Source organism: Eschrichtius robustus, chromosome 10 (genome assembly GCF_028021215.1).
Source record: "Eschrichtius robustus isolate mEscRob2 chromosome 10, mEscRob2.pri, whole genome shotgun sequence".
Taxonomy (NCBI): Eukaryota; Metazoa; Chordata; class Mammalia; order Artiodactyla; family Eschrichtiidae; genus Eschrichtius; species Eschrichtius robustus.
In genome coordinates this window covers 35,638,608-35,654,322 of record NC_090833.1, presented here as the reverse complement: position 1 = coordinate 35,654,322, position 15,715 = coordinate 35,638,608, and the positions used below count along the sequence as shown (strand labels likewise).

Here is a 15,715-nt window from a genome sequence, read left to right as displayed (position 1 = left end):
CTTATGCTCACCTTAGGGCTTTGCACTACCTGTTCCCCATGCCTTAGGCCCAGAATGCTGTTTCCCCAGTGATCACATACTTGGGGGTTTTTTGTTATAAGAAATGACCTTCCCAGTGAGTTTCCCCCAAAGTCAATCTGAGTCACCACCAATGACTCATTTACATAACTGTTTTAATTGCCTGCATACCATTTATTACTATCTGATACTGTCCGTGTGTGTGTGTGTGTGTGTGTGTGTGTTGTTGGTTTTGTTCATCTGTCTTCCACCACTGGAGATGTGAGCAATGATTTTTGTCTTGCTCACTTCTCAATTAGCTAATCTTAGAACAGTATCTGGCATGTATTAGGTACTCAATAATTATTTTTTGAATAGATAAATGAAAGAATGTATATAGATGCTCATGCCATGTGCCCAGCACTCTGGTAAATGTCACTAATGGAGGCATCCTTGGACTTACATTTTGCTCTACATGTCCCCTTCCTTTCTCCCATACACAGTGTGGTTTCTTGAAAAAGTCATCTATGTTCTGTTCTTTAGCATCTTTCTACTTGCAATAAACCCCGTACAATCTGGCTTGTGCCTCTGCCTCTCAAATGAAACTGCTCACACCAGTTTCCAGTTGCCAACAACTTCCTGGCTGTTAAGTCCAATGGATTTTTGTAGTCTCCATTGTATTTGATTTACCAGTAGCTTTTGACAACTTCCTCCTTGAAACATCATCTGTTCTACCTTCATATCCATGGTACCACCTCTTTTGGTTTTATTTCTTTCTCTTAAACCACATACACTCATGGTTGCAATTTTGTATCACATCAAATAATATAGTTATCTTTTAGATGGAAAAATTATTTCTGCTTAGTAATTTCATGTCTTCCCGGTGCTCTACTACCTGAACAAATTTGTAAACCACTGCACGAGTTCTACATGCTTATGTGCATACCTGTTAAAACTGTATTTAAGGGACTTCCCTGGTGGCGCAATAGTTAAGAATCTGCGTGCCAGTGCAGGGAACACGGGTTTGAACCTGGTCTGGGAAGATCCCACATGCCGGGGAGCAACTAAGCCCGTGTACCACAACTACTGAAGCCCGCATGCCACAACTACTGAAGCCCGTGCGCCTAGAGCCTGTGCTCTGCAACAAGAGAAGCCACTGCAATGAGAAGCCCGTGCACCACAATGAAGAGTAGCCCCTGCTCGCTGCAACTAGAAAAAGCCCGTGCACGGCAATGAAGACCCAATGCAGCCAAAAATAAATAAATAGATTAATTTTTTAAAAAACTGTATTTAATGGCTTTTAGCTAGTCTTAATTCGTGACCCACGTTTTTTATTAGAGGATATAAGACATTTGTTGGCTGTGTTCTTGATTATATCCCAATTGGTAATAGCTGAGATCGTAAATTCCATTTTGTATTTTCATTAGAAAACATCTTTAAGGTTATTGTCATCCTCCAGTTTTTCAATTTAGGAAATGGAGCTAAAAGTAAAGTTGTTTGAAGAAGGTTATTTGTATAACCTATAGATTATTTTCCTGTATCAGAAAATAAAACATCCCACAGACCACCTATTCGCCACATTAAATAACAACAAAATCAGTTGACAGCCAGTTAGTTGGCCCTCTTTGTAGACACCCAACAAAGAATATAAGAAATAAACTTATCCAAATTTATTCTCATCCTTCCAATCTCCAAAAAATATGGGGGGAATTAGTTTTTTCTCTTCCTGATTAAAGCCCGTGCCACATCAGGAGTTTTGCTCTATCCATCCTTTCTCTGTGTTTTCAACTTCTCCACCTCTATTAGCTTTCTCACATGTTCAGGTCTCTCCCATTCTATTAACAAACTCCACCAAATCCTCCTCCTAGGTACTGACTGATCTTATTTTGCCCCTTCTTACTCATGCTTCTTAAAATAATATATACCTACTGTCTACTTTTCTTCAACTTCCATTCATTTTTTTAAACATTTCTTGTTATGAAATGTAATATACATAGTGAAAAGTGCATCAAACATATGTGTACAATTTAATAAATTAGTTATATAACACACTTAAGTTATATGACACCACTATGTTCAAAAATAGAAAATTGCAGCTACCCTGAGACCCTCTGTGCTCTATTCTTTCCCACACAGGAAGTAACCACTGTCCTGGCTTTTGTGGGTAATCATTTCCTTGCTCTTCTTTATAGTGCTACCACCTTTGAATGCATCTCCTTCACTCTTCAACCTATTGCTTTCTACTCTTTCTACCTTCTTACTGATTCCAAAATTCTCACAATAAAGTTATCCATGAACAGTGTGAAATCTAAGGGTGTTTCCCAGCCCTAATCTCACTAGGCTTCTCTGCTGTATTTGACATCGTAGATCAGTTCATCCATCTTGAAACTACTCTAAGGTCTATGACTATTCTCTGTGGCTCTGCGTTCTTTAACCTCTTCTGCTGTGTCTCTTTCATAGGTTTTTCTGCCTGCCTCTCGTGTGTTGTTGTTCCCAGGGTTCCATCTTTAGCTCACTGCTGCTCATCTGGCTATGGCGATACTGTCCACTCTGGTCATTTCAGCCTCCACTATTAATGCAGCTTACTTTCAGATCTAATCTTCAGCACAGACGTGTTTTCTAAGCTTTATCTTACACAGATAACTGCCTGGTGGACATCTATCTCCACCTAGATACTCAGCATCCAAAAAAGACTTCATCATCTTTCCCTCTAAATTGACTCTGCCTTCTTTTCCTACCTTTTCTGAATCAGTTGTTGACACTCCTGCTCACCAGTTTACCCAAGTTAGAAACCTGAAAAGCATCCTAATTTCTCTTTACCCTCTACCTAAAATTTTCCATTTGATTTACACCTAATTCTTAGAGTAAATTTAATTTTTTTATATTTCAAGGGAAGCTTTACGTGAGTTCCTTACCCATCCAATGATGGGTCCCCCTTGGCACTCCATTAATACCTTGTACACGCTTCTATCACTGTGCTTACATTGTTGTCGTTATCTATTTTTACGTCTGTCATGTTCTACTGGGCTTTTATTCTCCTCTGAGATACCTAATATGTAACACAGTATTGGGCACAATGCGGAATGGAATGAGGAGCGAGGAAGGTGAGGAAAGCACACGTTGATGTTAAGAATAAAAGAATTGTTACCATGTTACACACTTCAATACACAGAACCATCTGAATATGGGGTCTCCACACTAAACTGTAGGAGGCAGTATTTCTTTTCTTCTTTTAATTTTATTTATTTATTTATTTATTTATTTATTTTTATTTATTTATTTTTGGCTGCGTTGGGTCTTTGTTCCTGCATGCAGTTTGTTCCTGCACGCAGGCTTTCTCTAGTTGTGGCGAGCAGGGTTACTCTTTGTTGCAGTGCACGGGCTTCTCATTGCGGTGGCTTCTCTTGTTGCAGAACACGGGCTCTAGGTGCGCGGGCTCAGTAATTGCAGCATGTGGGCCCTAGAGCACGTGGGCTTCAGTAGTTGTGGCACATGGGCTCAGTAGTTGTGGCATGCGGGCTCTAGGGCACGTGGGCTTCAGTAGTTGTGGCGTGTGGGCTCAGTTGTGGCTCGTGGGCTCTAGAGCGCAGGCTCAAGTAGCTGTGACGCACAGGCTTAGTTGCTCTGCGGCATGTGGGATCTTCCCGGACCAGGGCTTGAATCCGTGTCCCCTGCCTTGGCAGGCGGATTCTTATCCACTGCGTTACCAGGGAAGTCCCAAGAACTTTTTTTGGGTAAGCGATTCCTTAGAAATACTGCCTCCTGGGACTTCCCTGGTGGCACAGTGGTTAAGAATCCACCTGCCAAGGCAGGGGACACGGGTTCGAGCCTTGGTCCGGGAAGATCCCACATGCCGCAGAGCAACAAAGCCTGTGTGCCACAACTACTTGAGCCTGTGCTCTAGAGCCTGCGAGCCACAACTACTGAAGCCCGCACGCCACAACTACTGAAGCCCACGCGCCTAGAGCCCATGCTCTGCAACAGGAGAGGCCTCCGCACCGCAACAAGGAGTGGCCCCCGCTCGCCGCAACTAGAGAAAAGACCGTGCACAGCAACGAAGACCCAATGCAGCCAAAAATAAATAAATAAAAACCTTGAGGATATATTTTTTTAAAAAGTTCTTTTGGAAAGAATGAGGTTTTAATTTTCTTCTGACATTCACTAAATCTTCACAAATATTCATGTTGCAGACCAAACCTGGACCACCCAAAAAGCCAAAGACCCCTTCTGGACAATCAGCCTTAGTGTATTGCTACAACTGCGGACAAGAAGGCCATTACGGACATGTAAGTTTAAGTGGAATTTGGGCATAAAGCATTCTGTTGTTCAGGAGTGGTTGCTGAAAGATGAGCCCGAGTAATTCTGAACACATTTCTTTTATAAACTAATATCTTGAAGTAAGACTTAATATATTTTCAACTGATTTGCTTCTCCTATCCCTACCAGGGTAACAGATCTGTCAGAGCACATTCTTCTAAATGTTTTAAGTATACATGCATGTTAGTCTAAAACAAATACAACTCATAGAATCATTCAGACAAATAATAGTAGTCAGTAGAATGGTTACAGTTCTCACGAGTTCTTAGGATTACTAGCACTTTGACCCAGCCAAATCGCGATTTTTAGATTTTCTGTATAGTTCTCCAGTATCTCTGGTTTTCCCTGGTACAGTGTTCAGTTAAATCTTTACCACTCCCATGCAAACCCTGACGCTCGCTAGTGGAAAGACGGAGGTGCTGCATCATCGACCATCCTGCCTACCCCACAGATGCCCCAATTCCCTATCCAGCCTGCATATTTCCTAACCCTAACTGAAAGGGCCAAACTGTGTGTGTCCTAGATACTGAGGCATCAAAGCAGGAACTTGCTGCTGTGAGGTGGGCGTGAGTCTCCTAGCCAGTTACCTCATTAAGCATGAAACAGCAGCAGCTCATCCCGGAGGCAGGATGCAGTAAGAGTAGACTCACAGCCCATACGTTCTGGGAATCTTGAGACAGAGGAGGAAAGGCAGTGGCACAAGAAGTAGAAAATCTGTATGGAGAAATACACTCCCAGTCTCCAGATAGGCTTCTAATAGCCTAGAAACCAAAATATACCAATATCAAGTCAGATCTGATGACAGGAGGTGGAAAGCATGCAGAGGTAGGGAGTCTACAAAATGGATAGAGGTGTGAGCAGTAGGATGGAATGGTATTGCAGGTCACGTGTTGAGTTCTGACCATGGCACTTCACCAGTGCAGACCTTGGGGGCAGAGCTCTACCATACGGGGAGAGACAAAAAGTCTGGAGAAGAATAAGTGGGGGACAGAGTCCATCAACAGATGGAGTTTTTCTTCCACATTGGGACAGCAGGACCGTGGAGTGAAGGGATAGAATATGAAAGATAGGATGGAGCTCTGATCCTCAGTTTTAATTTTTGCTCTACTATTGACTTAACCCTGTGACTTAAAACAACCCACTTTTTCTCCCTGGTCTCCAGTTTCTTTATTTCCAAAGCAAAGAAGTTGTACAGGGAGAGCTCTCAGCACTGATTTGTTATTTCCAATGTGATCAGATTCATAGTATGGGGATACAGACGGAGAGACCTTGCAGTATAATTACCTCACTTCTATAGAACTCACACTGAAAAGCTAGTTTGAGAATACCTTTTTTTTTTTGCAGAATTATCATCTCTAGATCTTTTACTGCTCTGTGTATTCCTCCTTGTTGCCAAAACTCAGATATTGTTTAGCGAACATATTCACATAAGCAGTCCACTGCCACACAAATCACACAGATGTACGATTTATGCTTGCTTACCTCTTTAAAGCAAAAGGGTATAATTTTAGCATTTATGTTTGTTCAATTAAGGAAAAACAATTAGAGTTGGACACATACTGCTTACTAGTCACTCCTGTTAGTGTAGATAGGAAATATATTAAAAGCATTTGGAACTTATCCCTGAAATCTAGATTTAGATAATTTTTAATTTACCATAAAGCAAATTTGGCAGCCTCATTGCTGCCATAGATGAAGAACTCTAGATTATCCACACTAATGAAGAAGATCAGTGGTGTGGCTAATCCAGAATAGTAGATAAATTATATAGCCAACTATCAATTGTCTGTGCTAATGGAGGAGACCAGCGATGTGGATAATCAAAATATAATTTACATTTAGCTTTGGAAAGTGTTTATAGTACTGTATAGCTCTGTAGAGCCACATCAGTCTAGACTGTATAGGATCCAAATAGGAGACTGGGTAGGTAGTTACAGCTCTCTGAGGGCCCCTCCCCTTCAGTTTCAGAACTCCAGCTCTATAGATGTTAATAAATAGCTTCTTCATGTGAAAGATACTCTAAGGGGAATGTGGCATCGCCCTTCCCTAATTCCACTCACTCTAACTGGCGAGGCAGGGACAATCATAAGCGGCTCTATTTGAGGCAAACTGAAATAGAAAACAGTACTCACCATGTAAAGAGGCTACTCCAGGATGAGTGGGGCGCTGGGAGTATATCAAGAGCTCTAGTACCTTTTTGTAATTGTAATTTGCTCTTAATATTCTCTAGAATCTGTCTTAGTCTATTCAGGCTGCTATAAACAAACTACCATAGACTGAGTGGCTTGTAAACAACAGGAATTTATTTCTCACCACAACCATGGTGCAGAATCAGTGTCTTGTGAGGGCCGCTTCCTCATAGATGGCACTTTCTTGCTGTGTCCTCACACGGTGGAAGAGGCTAGAGAGCTCTGTGGGGTCTGTTTTACAAGAGTTCCGCCCTTGTGATCTAATCACCTCCCAAAGGGTCCACCTCCTAATACCATCACCTTGGGGTTTAGATTTCAACACATGAATTGGGTGGGGGGATACACAAACATTCAAACCATAGTAGAATCTTAGACCCAAATCATTTATGGGTATCCTTTCTTCTGGAAACTTGGTGCCACCATGGATAGTGATTTATAAAAGCAATTCTTTATGTTACCCTATAGGTTTGCCTTATAACTTTCAATACCCAAAAAAGCCCAAAAAGATCCAGAAACTCAACAACAGGTTAAATCTGAAGATAGTTGGAAGAAGGAAATTGTAAAGATAAGAACCAAAATTACTGAAATAGAAAACATGATTAATAGCATCCTCAAAACCAAAAGCTGGTTCTTTGAAAACATTTTCTTTTCAAAAGAAAAGAGACTTCTGGAAAAACTGCTTGAAGAAAAGGAAAAGATACAAATAAACAATGAGTGAAAAAGTGTAAATAGCTTAAAATACAGTATAATTTTTTACTTAAAGAGAATACTGTATAAACTTCATAAAGTTCAATGTTAGGGACTTCCCTGGCTGTCCAGTGGTTAAAACTCTGTGCTTCCACTGCAGGGGGCACAGGTTTGATCCCTGGTGGGGGAACTAAGATACTGCATGCTGCGTGGCCAAAAAACAAACAAACAAAAAATAAAGTTCAATGTTAAATCTGAAAATGCAGATAAAATAAATAATTCTCTGCAAAAGTATAAATTAATCAAAATAATTGAAGAAGAACAAACTTACATGAACCAATACCACTAAAGAAACTGAATTAATAATCAAAATTCTCCCCACCAAAATATACCAGACCCAGGTAGGTTTGTAGTCAAGTGTTACCAAACCTTTATTCAGATAGATAATCCAAAGAACACCACTCACCTTAGTCTGTGAAACTATTATAACCTAAAAATACTTCAAAATATTTATAGAATGTTACCATTTTTGTGAAATCTGAGCACTTCAAAGTTATACTATTGTTTATTGGAATATTTATTAATGGTAAGAGTATTAAAACATGAGAATGGCAGGCACCAACTTTAAGACCATGGCAGCTTCTGGAAAGGGAAGGAGATGAATGGGAAGTGGGAAGGAGAGTTACACAGAGGATCTCAATTATATCGTTAATGCTTAGGGGGAAACAACTAAATTAAGGGTAAATGTTGATTTGATAAAGCTAAATGGTTAGGTACAGATTTCCATTACTTTATTTTCTATACTTAAGTGTATATTTAGAATGATTCCTAGTTTTTAAAATCTACAAATTATGTTTCTAAGTATACGGTGGCCAGTTTGGTCAAGTATCTTAGAATTACAAGTTGACCTCTTGCACTGTTGGTGGAAATGTAAATGGATACAGCCACTATGGAGAACAGTATGGAGGTTCCTTAAAAAACTAAAAATAGAACTACCATACGACCCAGCAATCCCACTACTGGGCATATACCACATGTACCACAATGTTCATTAGCCAGGACATGGAAGCAACCTAAGTGTCCATCGACAGATGAATGGATAAAGAAGATGTGGCACATATATATACAATGGACTGTTACTCAGCCATAAAAAGAAATGAAACTGAGTTATTTGTAGTGAGGTGGATGGACCTAGAGCCTGTCATACAGTGAAGTAAGTCAGAAAGAGAAAAACAAATACCGTATGCTAACACATATACGTGGAATCTAAAAAAAGAAAAAAAAAATGGTTCTGAAGAACCTAGCGGCAGGACAGGAATAAAGACACAGACGTAGAGAATGAACTTGAGGATAAGGGGAAGGGGAAGCTGGGACGAAGTGAGAGAGTGGCATGGACATATATACACTACCAAATGTAAAATAGATAGCTAGTGGGAAGCAGCCGCATAGCACAGGGAGATCAGCTCGATGCTTTGTGACCACCTAGAGGGGTGGGATAGGGAGGGTGGGAGGGAGACGCAAGAGGGAGGGGTTATGGGGATATATGTATATGTAGGGCTGATTCACTTTGATATAAAGCAGAAACTAACACACCATTGTAAAGCAATTATACTCCAATAAAGATGTTAAGAAAAAAAAATTACAAGTTGAGTATATAATGACAAAGTTATGATAAATCAGCTAAATTCTAGGCAGGTATTTCGCATACTTTCTTCCTAAGAGGTACAGATTTTCTCCATTATCTGAAAGTAGAGCGTTCCTGTGAAACCTTTCCTAAGCCAAAGTAGCTGTAAAGCGAAGAAGCAGTTACCTTACAACACATCTTTCAAACGAATGCAAAAAATAAATGGAGATAAGGCACAGATGCTCACAGACACAGTTCAAAGCTATGGCGGCTTGAGGCCGAGATGCTGAGTGTAGTTCCTGGGGAAGGAGCTTGGTGGTGCCACTCCCACTGCTCGGGGTGCTCACTGTCTATAATGGTTGCTGCAAAACAAACGCTAAACACTATTTTCACTTTTCACCTTTTCTTGTAAAGGTGAAAATCCTCTTCATATTTCTTTCTGCTAGTGAAAACAGGTCTTTCATAAAAATGAAGCGGTATAAAGCAAACTTTTTAAAAGCAGGGGATACTTGTAGTTTAATTTTTCTTCAGTACCTAGCTCAGAAGCACTGAACGTTTATAACAGATTTTAAGCAGGATGGCAGAAGACAGAAGCGGAAAGTTCCAAAATGAAGCCTCTTTCAAATGAAAGACATTATTTGGTTTGAGACAAGCTGAATGGATATACGTCACAGACCAGGATTAACAAAGCCTACTACATGGGACGTGGGTCAGGCCAAGGATGTGGATTTGGAAAGTAACAGCTACCAGAAGGCCAGAGTTAGGAGAGTAGGGAGCTGTCCTGGGGTGAGTGAGAGGAGTGATCTCTTCTTGAGTAAGGGGAGCAAAGAGAAGAGAGGTTTCCTTCAGAATTACCTAGGAACATTTTCAGGCTAGGCACAACCCACCACCACCCTGCTCCCCACCATAAGAATCACTGCCCTTGTGAGCAGTGAGTGTTGACTTAAAATAAGCTTGCAAAAACTACTTGTGTGGATGAAAGGGAGTAAAGGGCTAAGAATTTACCCCCACATTGAGGGTGTAAATGTGAAGAGAAGAAGAAAAGGAGAAACACTTGATGGAAGGCTGTTAGAAGAGACAGACAAGCAAAGAACTGATAAAACATAATTTTAAATAAAATAAACCCTCCAACAGAGGAACAAGGCATTGCTGGGGGAGAGGGTTGGCAGGGAAGATTTTAAAAAGATAAGAAGGGTTTTGTAGGTAAAGAAATAAAGGAAGAAAATCCAAGCCTGAAAGACTAGCATGTAAGCACGATCGGGTGTTTGGCTGATCCTCCCAGTGTCCCAGCAAGACCACATCCTGCAGCCACAGTGTGAGTATCAGCAGTGGGGGCTCATCACTAATTACAGTGGTCCATAATCTTACCAAAAAAGTTGTCTGAACAGTGTGACCTTGTGACATCATAATTTCAAATACAATTTGCAGGAATGTACAGAAAGACGAATGTTTAACCAGACCTTTCCAACATCTCCATTCATCTACTACTATGATGACAAATACGAAATCCGGGAGAGAGATCAGAGAATAAAACGAAAAGTGAAAGGTATGTTACTAGATTTCTCACTAAATCACCTTTGCAATAGTTCCTAAATTTCTTTTTTTGCACTGTCTTTGCAAACTGCTTTGTGGGCCTTTGGTTAGGACAGAAAATGCTTTTAATAATTACTATAGAAACTGGAACTTTCTTCTTTTCTTTTCTTTTTTTAAAATTTATTTATTTAATTTATCAATTTTTGGCTGCGTTGGGTCTTTGTTGCCCTTGAAAAAAAAGAGAAAGCACGCGGGCTTTCTATAGTTGCGGCAAGTGGGGGCTACTCTTTGTTGCGGTGCGTGGGCTTCTCATTGCGGTGGCTTCTCCTGTTGCAGAGCTTAGGCTCTAGGCGCGCGGGCTTCAGTAGTTGTGGCTCGCGGGCTCTAGAGCGCAGGCTCAGTAGTTGTGGTGCACGGGCTTAGTTGCTCCGCGATATGTGGGGTCTTCGCAGAACAGGGCTCGAACCCGTGTCCCCTGCATTGGCAGGTGGATTCTTAACCACTGCGCCACCAGGGAAGCCCGAAACTGGAACTTTCTTGATCTCCAGAAATCAAGCACCTACTTCAAAAATCCTGTGTTGTAACCTATTCAAAATGAACATTTTTTTCACATGATGATCATTTTAGAAAATGTCCAGAAAATACTTATATCCATTTATGCATGCAGAGTTTTTAAAGGCTCCTTTGAGATTTTTCTTTTCAACAGATAATTATGTTCTCCCTCTTTATATCTCTAGTATTTTTCAAGCAAAGAAAAGCTTTCCCTGCTAGGTGATTCCTGGAGCTTCCCCAAAGAAGTCATTTTTTATTGGCCACCATTATGAACACAGCTCCAGATCCACAGCCACCTCCATTTCTTTATTTGCTGTTGCTAACACAATGTTCTTTCTCACCAAGTTATTTTATAATTTAGGCTTATTTTCTCTGCCACTCTTCTTTCTTGCCGTATGCTTCACAGTGGTTTGCAAAGTTACTTCTTTTGCTTTCAGGACCAAATAGTTCTATATTTTTCAAGTTAACGCATACATTGTTGACCCTTGACCTTTTCATTATTCTCTTCCAGACTCTCTCTGAGTTCAGGTCCTTTCAAAATGAAGATAGTAATTTTGGAGGAAAGTAGAGGAATTACTTCTCAACTCCTGCATATTTTGCATATTTTATCTCTCTATGTAGAGAAATTATAGTACAAGAAGATAATGATTAGCCAACTAAATTTTTAAAAGATTACAAAGAAATGCACCAAAATGTCATCTCTGGATTAAAGGGTTGTGGATGCTTTCTTTTTATAATCAGGGAAATATCCTTTGTTCTCCTTTTTAATTAGTTATATCAGCAACTCTGTGGCACAGATCCACTTTGAGGCTCACTATATTGGACTTTATATTTTATACTGAAGTCTATAAGTAATTATTGATACTTACTTTTGCTCTATATTCTAGAATTCATTTTTGTCCCCTAAATATACTACTTCGCACTCTGTCCCATTTTTTTATTGGTGACTTCTTTAATCTTTCAAGGTTCTGTTGACCTTAGTTTTCATCCCTCACTGTAACCTCATCTCCCACTTATCCCATCAGAATCACTACCATCAGACGCTTATAGTAAGAGTGCCGAGTCCTGATAAAATATAACATCAAATCTGGCACTTAAACCTCTTAGATACTCAAGTGTGTGCACATGTGCACACTCAGTCTCTAAGCCAGTGATCTCTACTCTGGAGGAATAATCTGGAGGAATAATCTCCTGTCCAGTATGGCATCCACCTATAAGTACTGTGGCCAGACTTTATCTTCAGAGTATAATTGAAATGTCATATGAAACTGTCAAAAGGCCACATTATACATCTTGCTTCACCTTACCATCAAGGGCTGTCTCTTTATCACTGCAGGAACTTGAATTGGTCAGACGTGACTTTTCACAAAGCTGACATGATTACTGCTCTCACTGGTCCCTGTCTCCCTTGTTGAACCTAGTTAAACTGTATTGAACAAAATAAGTATCATTGGATTTCTGGATGTTTTCCATGTTTAGAAATATAGAACTACAACCATTGAGTTTTTAGTGAGTGATTTTTTTACCTTAGTAAGGGCTCTTTAGAATGTCATATCATTAATGCATTTAAATGTCTGGCTTCCCTCTCTGCTAAGTTATTTACAGACCAGTGAAAGCTCTGCATGGACTGTCTAGCTGCTGAATATGCAGAAATACTTTTATGTTTTCCAGAACTCCAGAAGAATGGGGACTTTCCAAGGCAGTTCAAGAGGCCTCATATGGAAGCAGCAGATAAGAGGCCCCACCGTGATATGAGGAAGAGCCATGCCTCATGGAGAAATAACACATGGCCTCAAGAAAAGAAAGAAACCCAGAAAGAAGCCATGAACAGGACCAGCAGAGAGCGTGAGAAGCACAGGAAGGCTGACAGGTGTCATGAAGTGGATGAGGACTACCTCAGGGGCCCCAGAGTCCACTCTTCTCCTGGCACTGTCAAAACCCAGAAGCCTCACAAGCCCTTTCACCACTCATCGCATTACCACAAGCCAAGAGAAGACAGGCTGCCCAGAGAGGGCAGGAGGGTCAGGCATAAGAAAAAGGAGAGCTGTTGGGAGGATGATGGCAATGATAATTTATTTCTCATTAAGCAGAGGAAAAAAAAGTCTAAGCTGTGAGTTAGCTTCTGATTTGGCTTCCCAGTGTTTGGTCTTCATGTCTACAACATCCTGGCAATATTTGTATTATCTATGATTAAATAAAATGAGGTTTTTGTTTTTGTTTTTTTAATCTCAGCCATACCTAGAGCTATTGAACAAAGTCCTTGGAGATCTCAGTTCTCTGTGTCCAACAGGTTGTTAGGTAAGAAAACAGAAAGATAAACTCGGACTTCCCCTGTTCCAGGACGTCATTTTTATTCACTCAGTACCCTAGGGATAGGAAGAATTAATCTTTTCACAAAAAAAATTTTTTTTAATATTTTGAAAAAATAGAAAAGCTCATTAAATGTATGCAGTGTATGAAAATTAAATCCTTGCAAGAAGATAAATTAATGCTAATATGAAAAATTCATCACTCTTTTTCAGCATTCCTTTTTTTTTAATATCAGAAAGGATAATAACTATATATCTAAATCTGGGTTTTCTTGCTTCTGAAGCTGGTGTCAGAATCTTACTTTGGTCAGAGTATCACAGGCTGAAAATGAAGGTGTCGTCATTGAAGCACTGAAGAGACAGGGAATTAGGTTTTAGAGCAAAATACAAGTAAGGAATCCATCCAGAGTAAATGTTGAGAAACAGATTTCCTGAAACAAGTGAAAAGAGTCATCAAAATTTTTAACTTAATCACAAGGAAATCATTTTTACCATTTTTACAGCCATACTTGAGGAAGACTGTCCCTCACATATTTAAATGAATATCATCCAACTTAAATTGTTTTGTTCTCATGGGTTTTTTAACTACCACAGAGTTATACAGAAATTTTTATACTTGTGAACCTTTTGTACTTATCAGAGCCTAATGTTAGAATAAGAAAAATAAAATGTCTGAAATAGAATAAATAAATTTGTCTACTATGTAAAAAGACAATGAGAGTTTGAGTAGTGACAAAGGGCGTACTTGGGTTGGACAAGTGACTAAAGTTATAAAATCTCTATAAACTGGGGTCAAATGCCCTCACTGTGCCCAAGCACTAGCTTTATGCCAGAATAAAATGAGATGGAGAAACAAAATGTTTCTCCATGTTCTCCAACAATTGGAATCTTAAATTTGTGTTTTACTCTTTGTGGAGTACACAGTCTGCTGTATATCTGGTAGGATTAGCTCTCTTTTCTTTTGGAGGGCAAGGGAGAATCTCTCCTCTAGAATCAGACTTAGTGTCTTTAGTTTACCACCTTCCCTGTGGCTGCCCAGCTTTCAGCTAAGTGTCAAGCGTTCATTGTGTGTTGGTGGTTGGCTTCCTAACATCTACTGGGATTGTTCTGACCCTAAGGTAAGTGGGCACAGTCTTTTAATACCCTGCTAAAAGTGGCAGCCATGAAAAATGGCTTCATAGAGTGGTAAGCCTTGAGATAATTGGCATTATTTCTCAGTAGAACCTGGGACAGGTGTGGCTTATTACTGATGTGGTGTGACTAGCATTCCTTCAGATCTGAGGACCTCTGCTTTCAGGGCAGAAATGGGATTGCCTTTCATACTTAGAAAATTGTTTGGAGGAGGGAAGAAACGAAGCTCTTCTTCTATTTGTTTCTGCACATTACCTTCTTTTTCCTCCCAAATTTTATTTTTTTTTATTAGACAAACATTTTGTTCTGGGGTATAATTTACCCTTCAGGTCCATGCATTTATATGCAGATAGGAAAGGAGGCTGAGCTACTTCACTTCGGGGCATTAGGATGATAAGGAAAGAACAGAAGCACAAAAGGAGCTTCTGCTCCATTTCCTCTTCATTGCCCTTGGCACCTGGCTCTTACACCAAATGTTCAGTTAGTCAGTCTACTCACACACTAACTTTCCATACAAGAACGGGGAGTTTAAAATATTTAGTGATTTGACAATCAAAAAAGACTTTAAATGGATAAATGTGGTTAAGAGAAAAGGAGATGTCCCAAACCATAAGGATCCACATAGTTGCTAAGATTGAGAAGACTCTAAACATCTTTTGCCTCTGGTCCCACTTTGATTAGAAAGAGCCTGAGTAGCTCCTTTCCTGGGTTCTAACTTGATTCATGTTTGGCATTCTTAGAATAGAGCACAGAGAAACTGTCTCCAACTTTCTCAATGGAAAGCCTTGCTTTCATGGACCATGCTACTGGCAGTGCCTATTATTTCAGAACCATGCTATTAACAGTGCTTATTATCAGCTCTTTATGTTATACAAGGAGTACATATTCTTTTTAAGGGGGAAAAATATTTTAAAAAATTTTTTCTAGTTACCATCTGTCATCATACAAAGTTATTACAATATTATTGACTATACTCACCATACTGTACATTTCATCCCCATGACTCATTTATTTTTTAACTCGAAGTTTATACCTTTTTTTTAATTGAATTATAATTGACTTACAGATTATATTAGTTTTAGGTATACAGCATAATGTATAAAGTGATTCAGTACTTTATACATTACAAAATTATCACCACGGTAAGTCTACTTACCATCTGTCACCATGCAAAGTTATTACAATATTATTGACTATGTTCCCTATGGTGTACATTACATCCCTGTGATTTATTTATTTTATAACTGGAAGTTTGTACCTCTTAATCTCCCTTATCTATTTCATTCATTCCCCCCACCTCTCTCCCCTCTGACAATCACCAGTTTGTTCTCTGTCTATGAGTCTGTTTACGCTTTATTATGCCTATTTCTTTGTTT

The 15,715-nt window shown here is 39.6% G+C and overlaps 1 protein-coding gene across 4 annotated transcripts in view; it reads left to right on the top strand.

Annotated features, from left to right (window-relative positions):
• Positions 1–15,330, top strand: part of ZCCHC7 (zinc finger CCHC-type containing 7) — a 241,384-nt gene extending 226,054 nt beyond the window's left edge. For all 4 annotated transcript variants that reach the window (XM_068553461.1, XM_068553459.1, XM_068553460.1 and 1 more), the window contains exons 7-9: positions 4,188–4,283; positions 10,243–10,360; positions 12,571–15,330. In XM_068553461.1, coding sequence (XP_068409562.1) covers positions 4,188–4,283; positions 10,243–10,360; positions 12,571–13,013 — 657 coding nt within the window. In that variant the 3' untranslated portion in view covers positions 13,014–15,330. The remainder of the gene's footprint in view (positions 1–4,187; positions 4,284–10,242; positions 10,361–12,570) is intronic.
• The last annotated feature ends 385 nt before the right edge of the window (positions 15,331–15,715 follow it).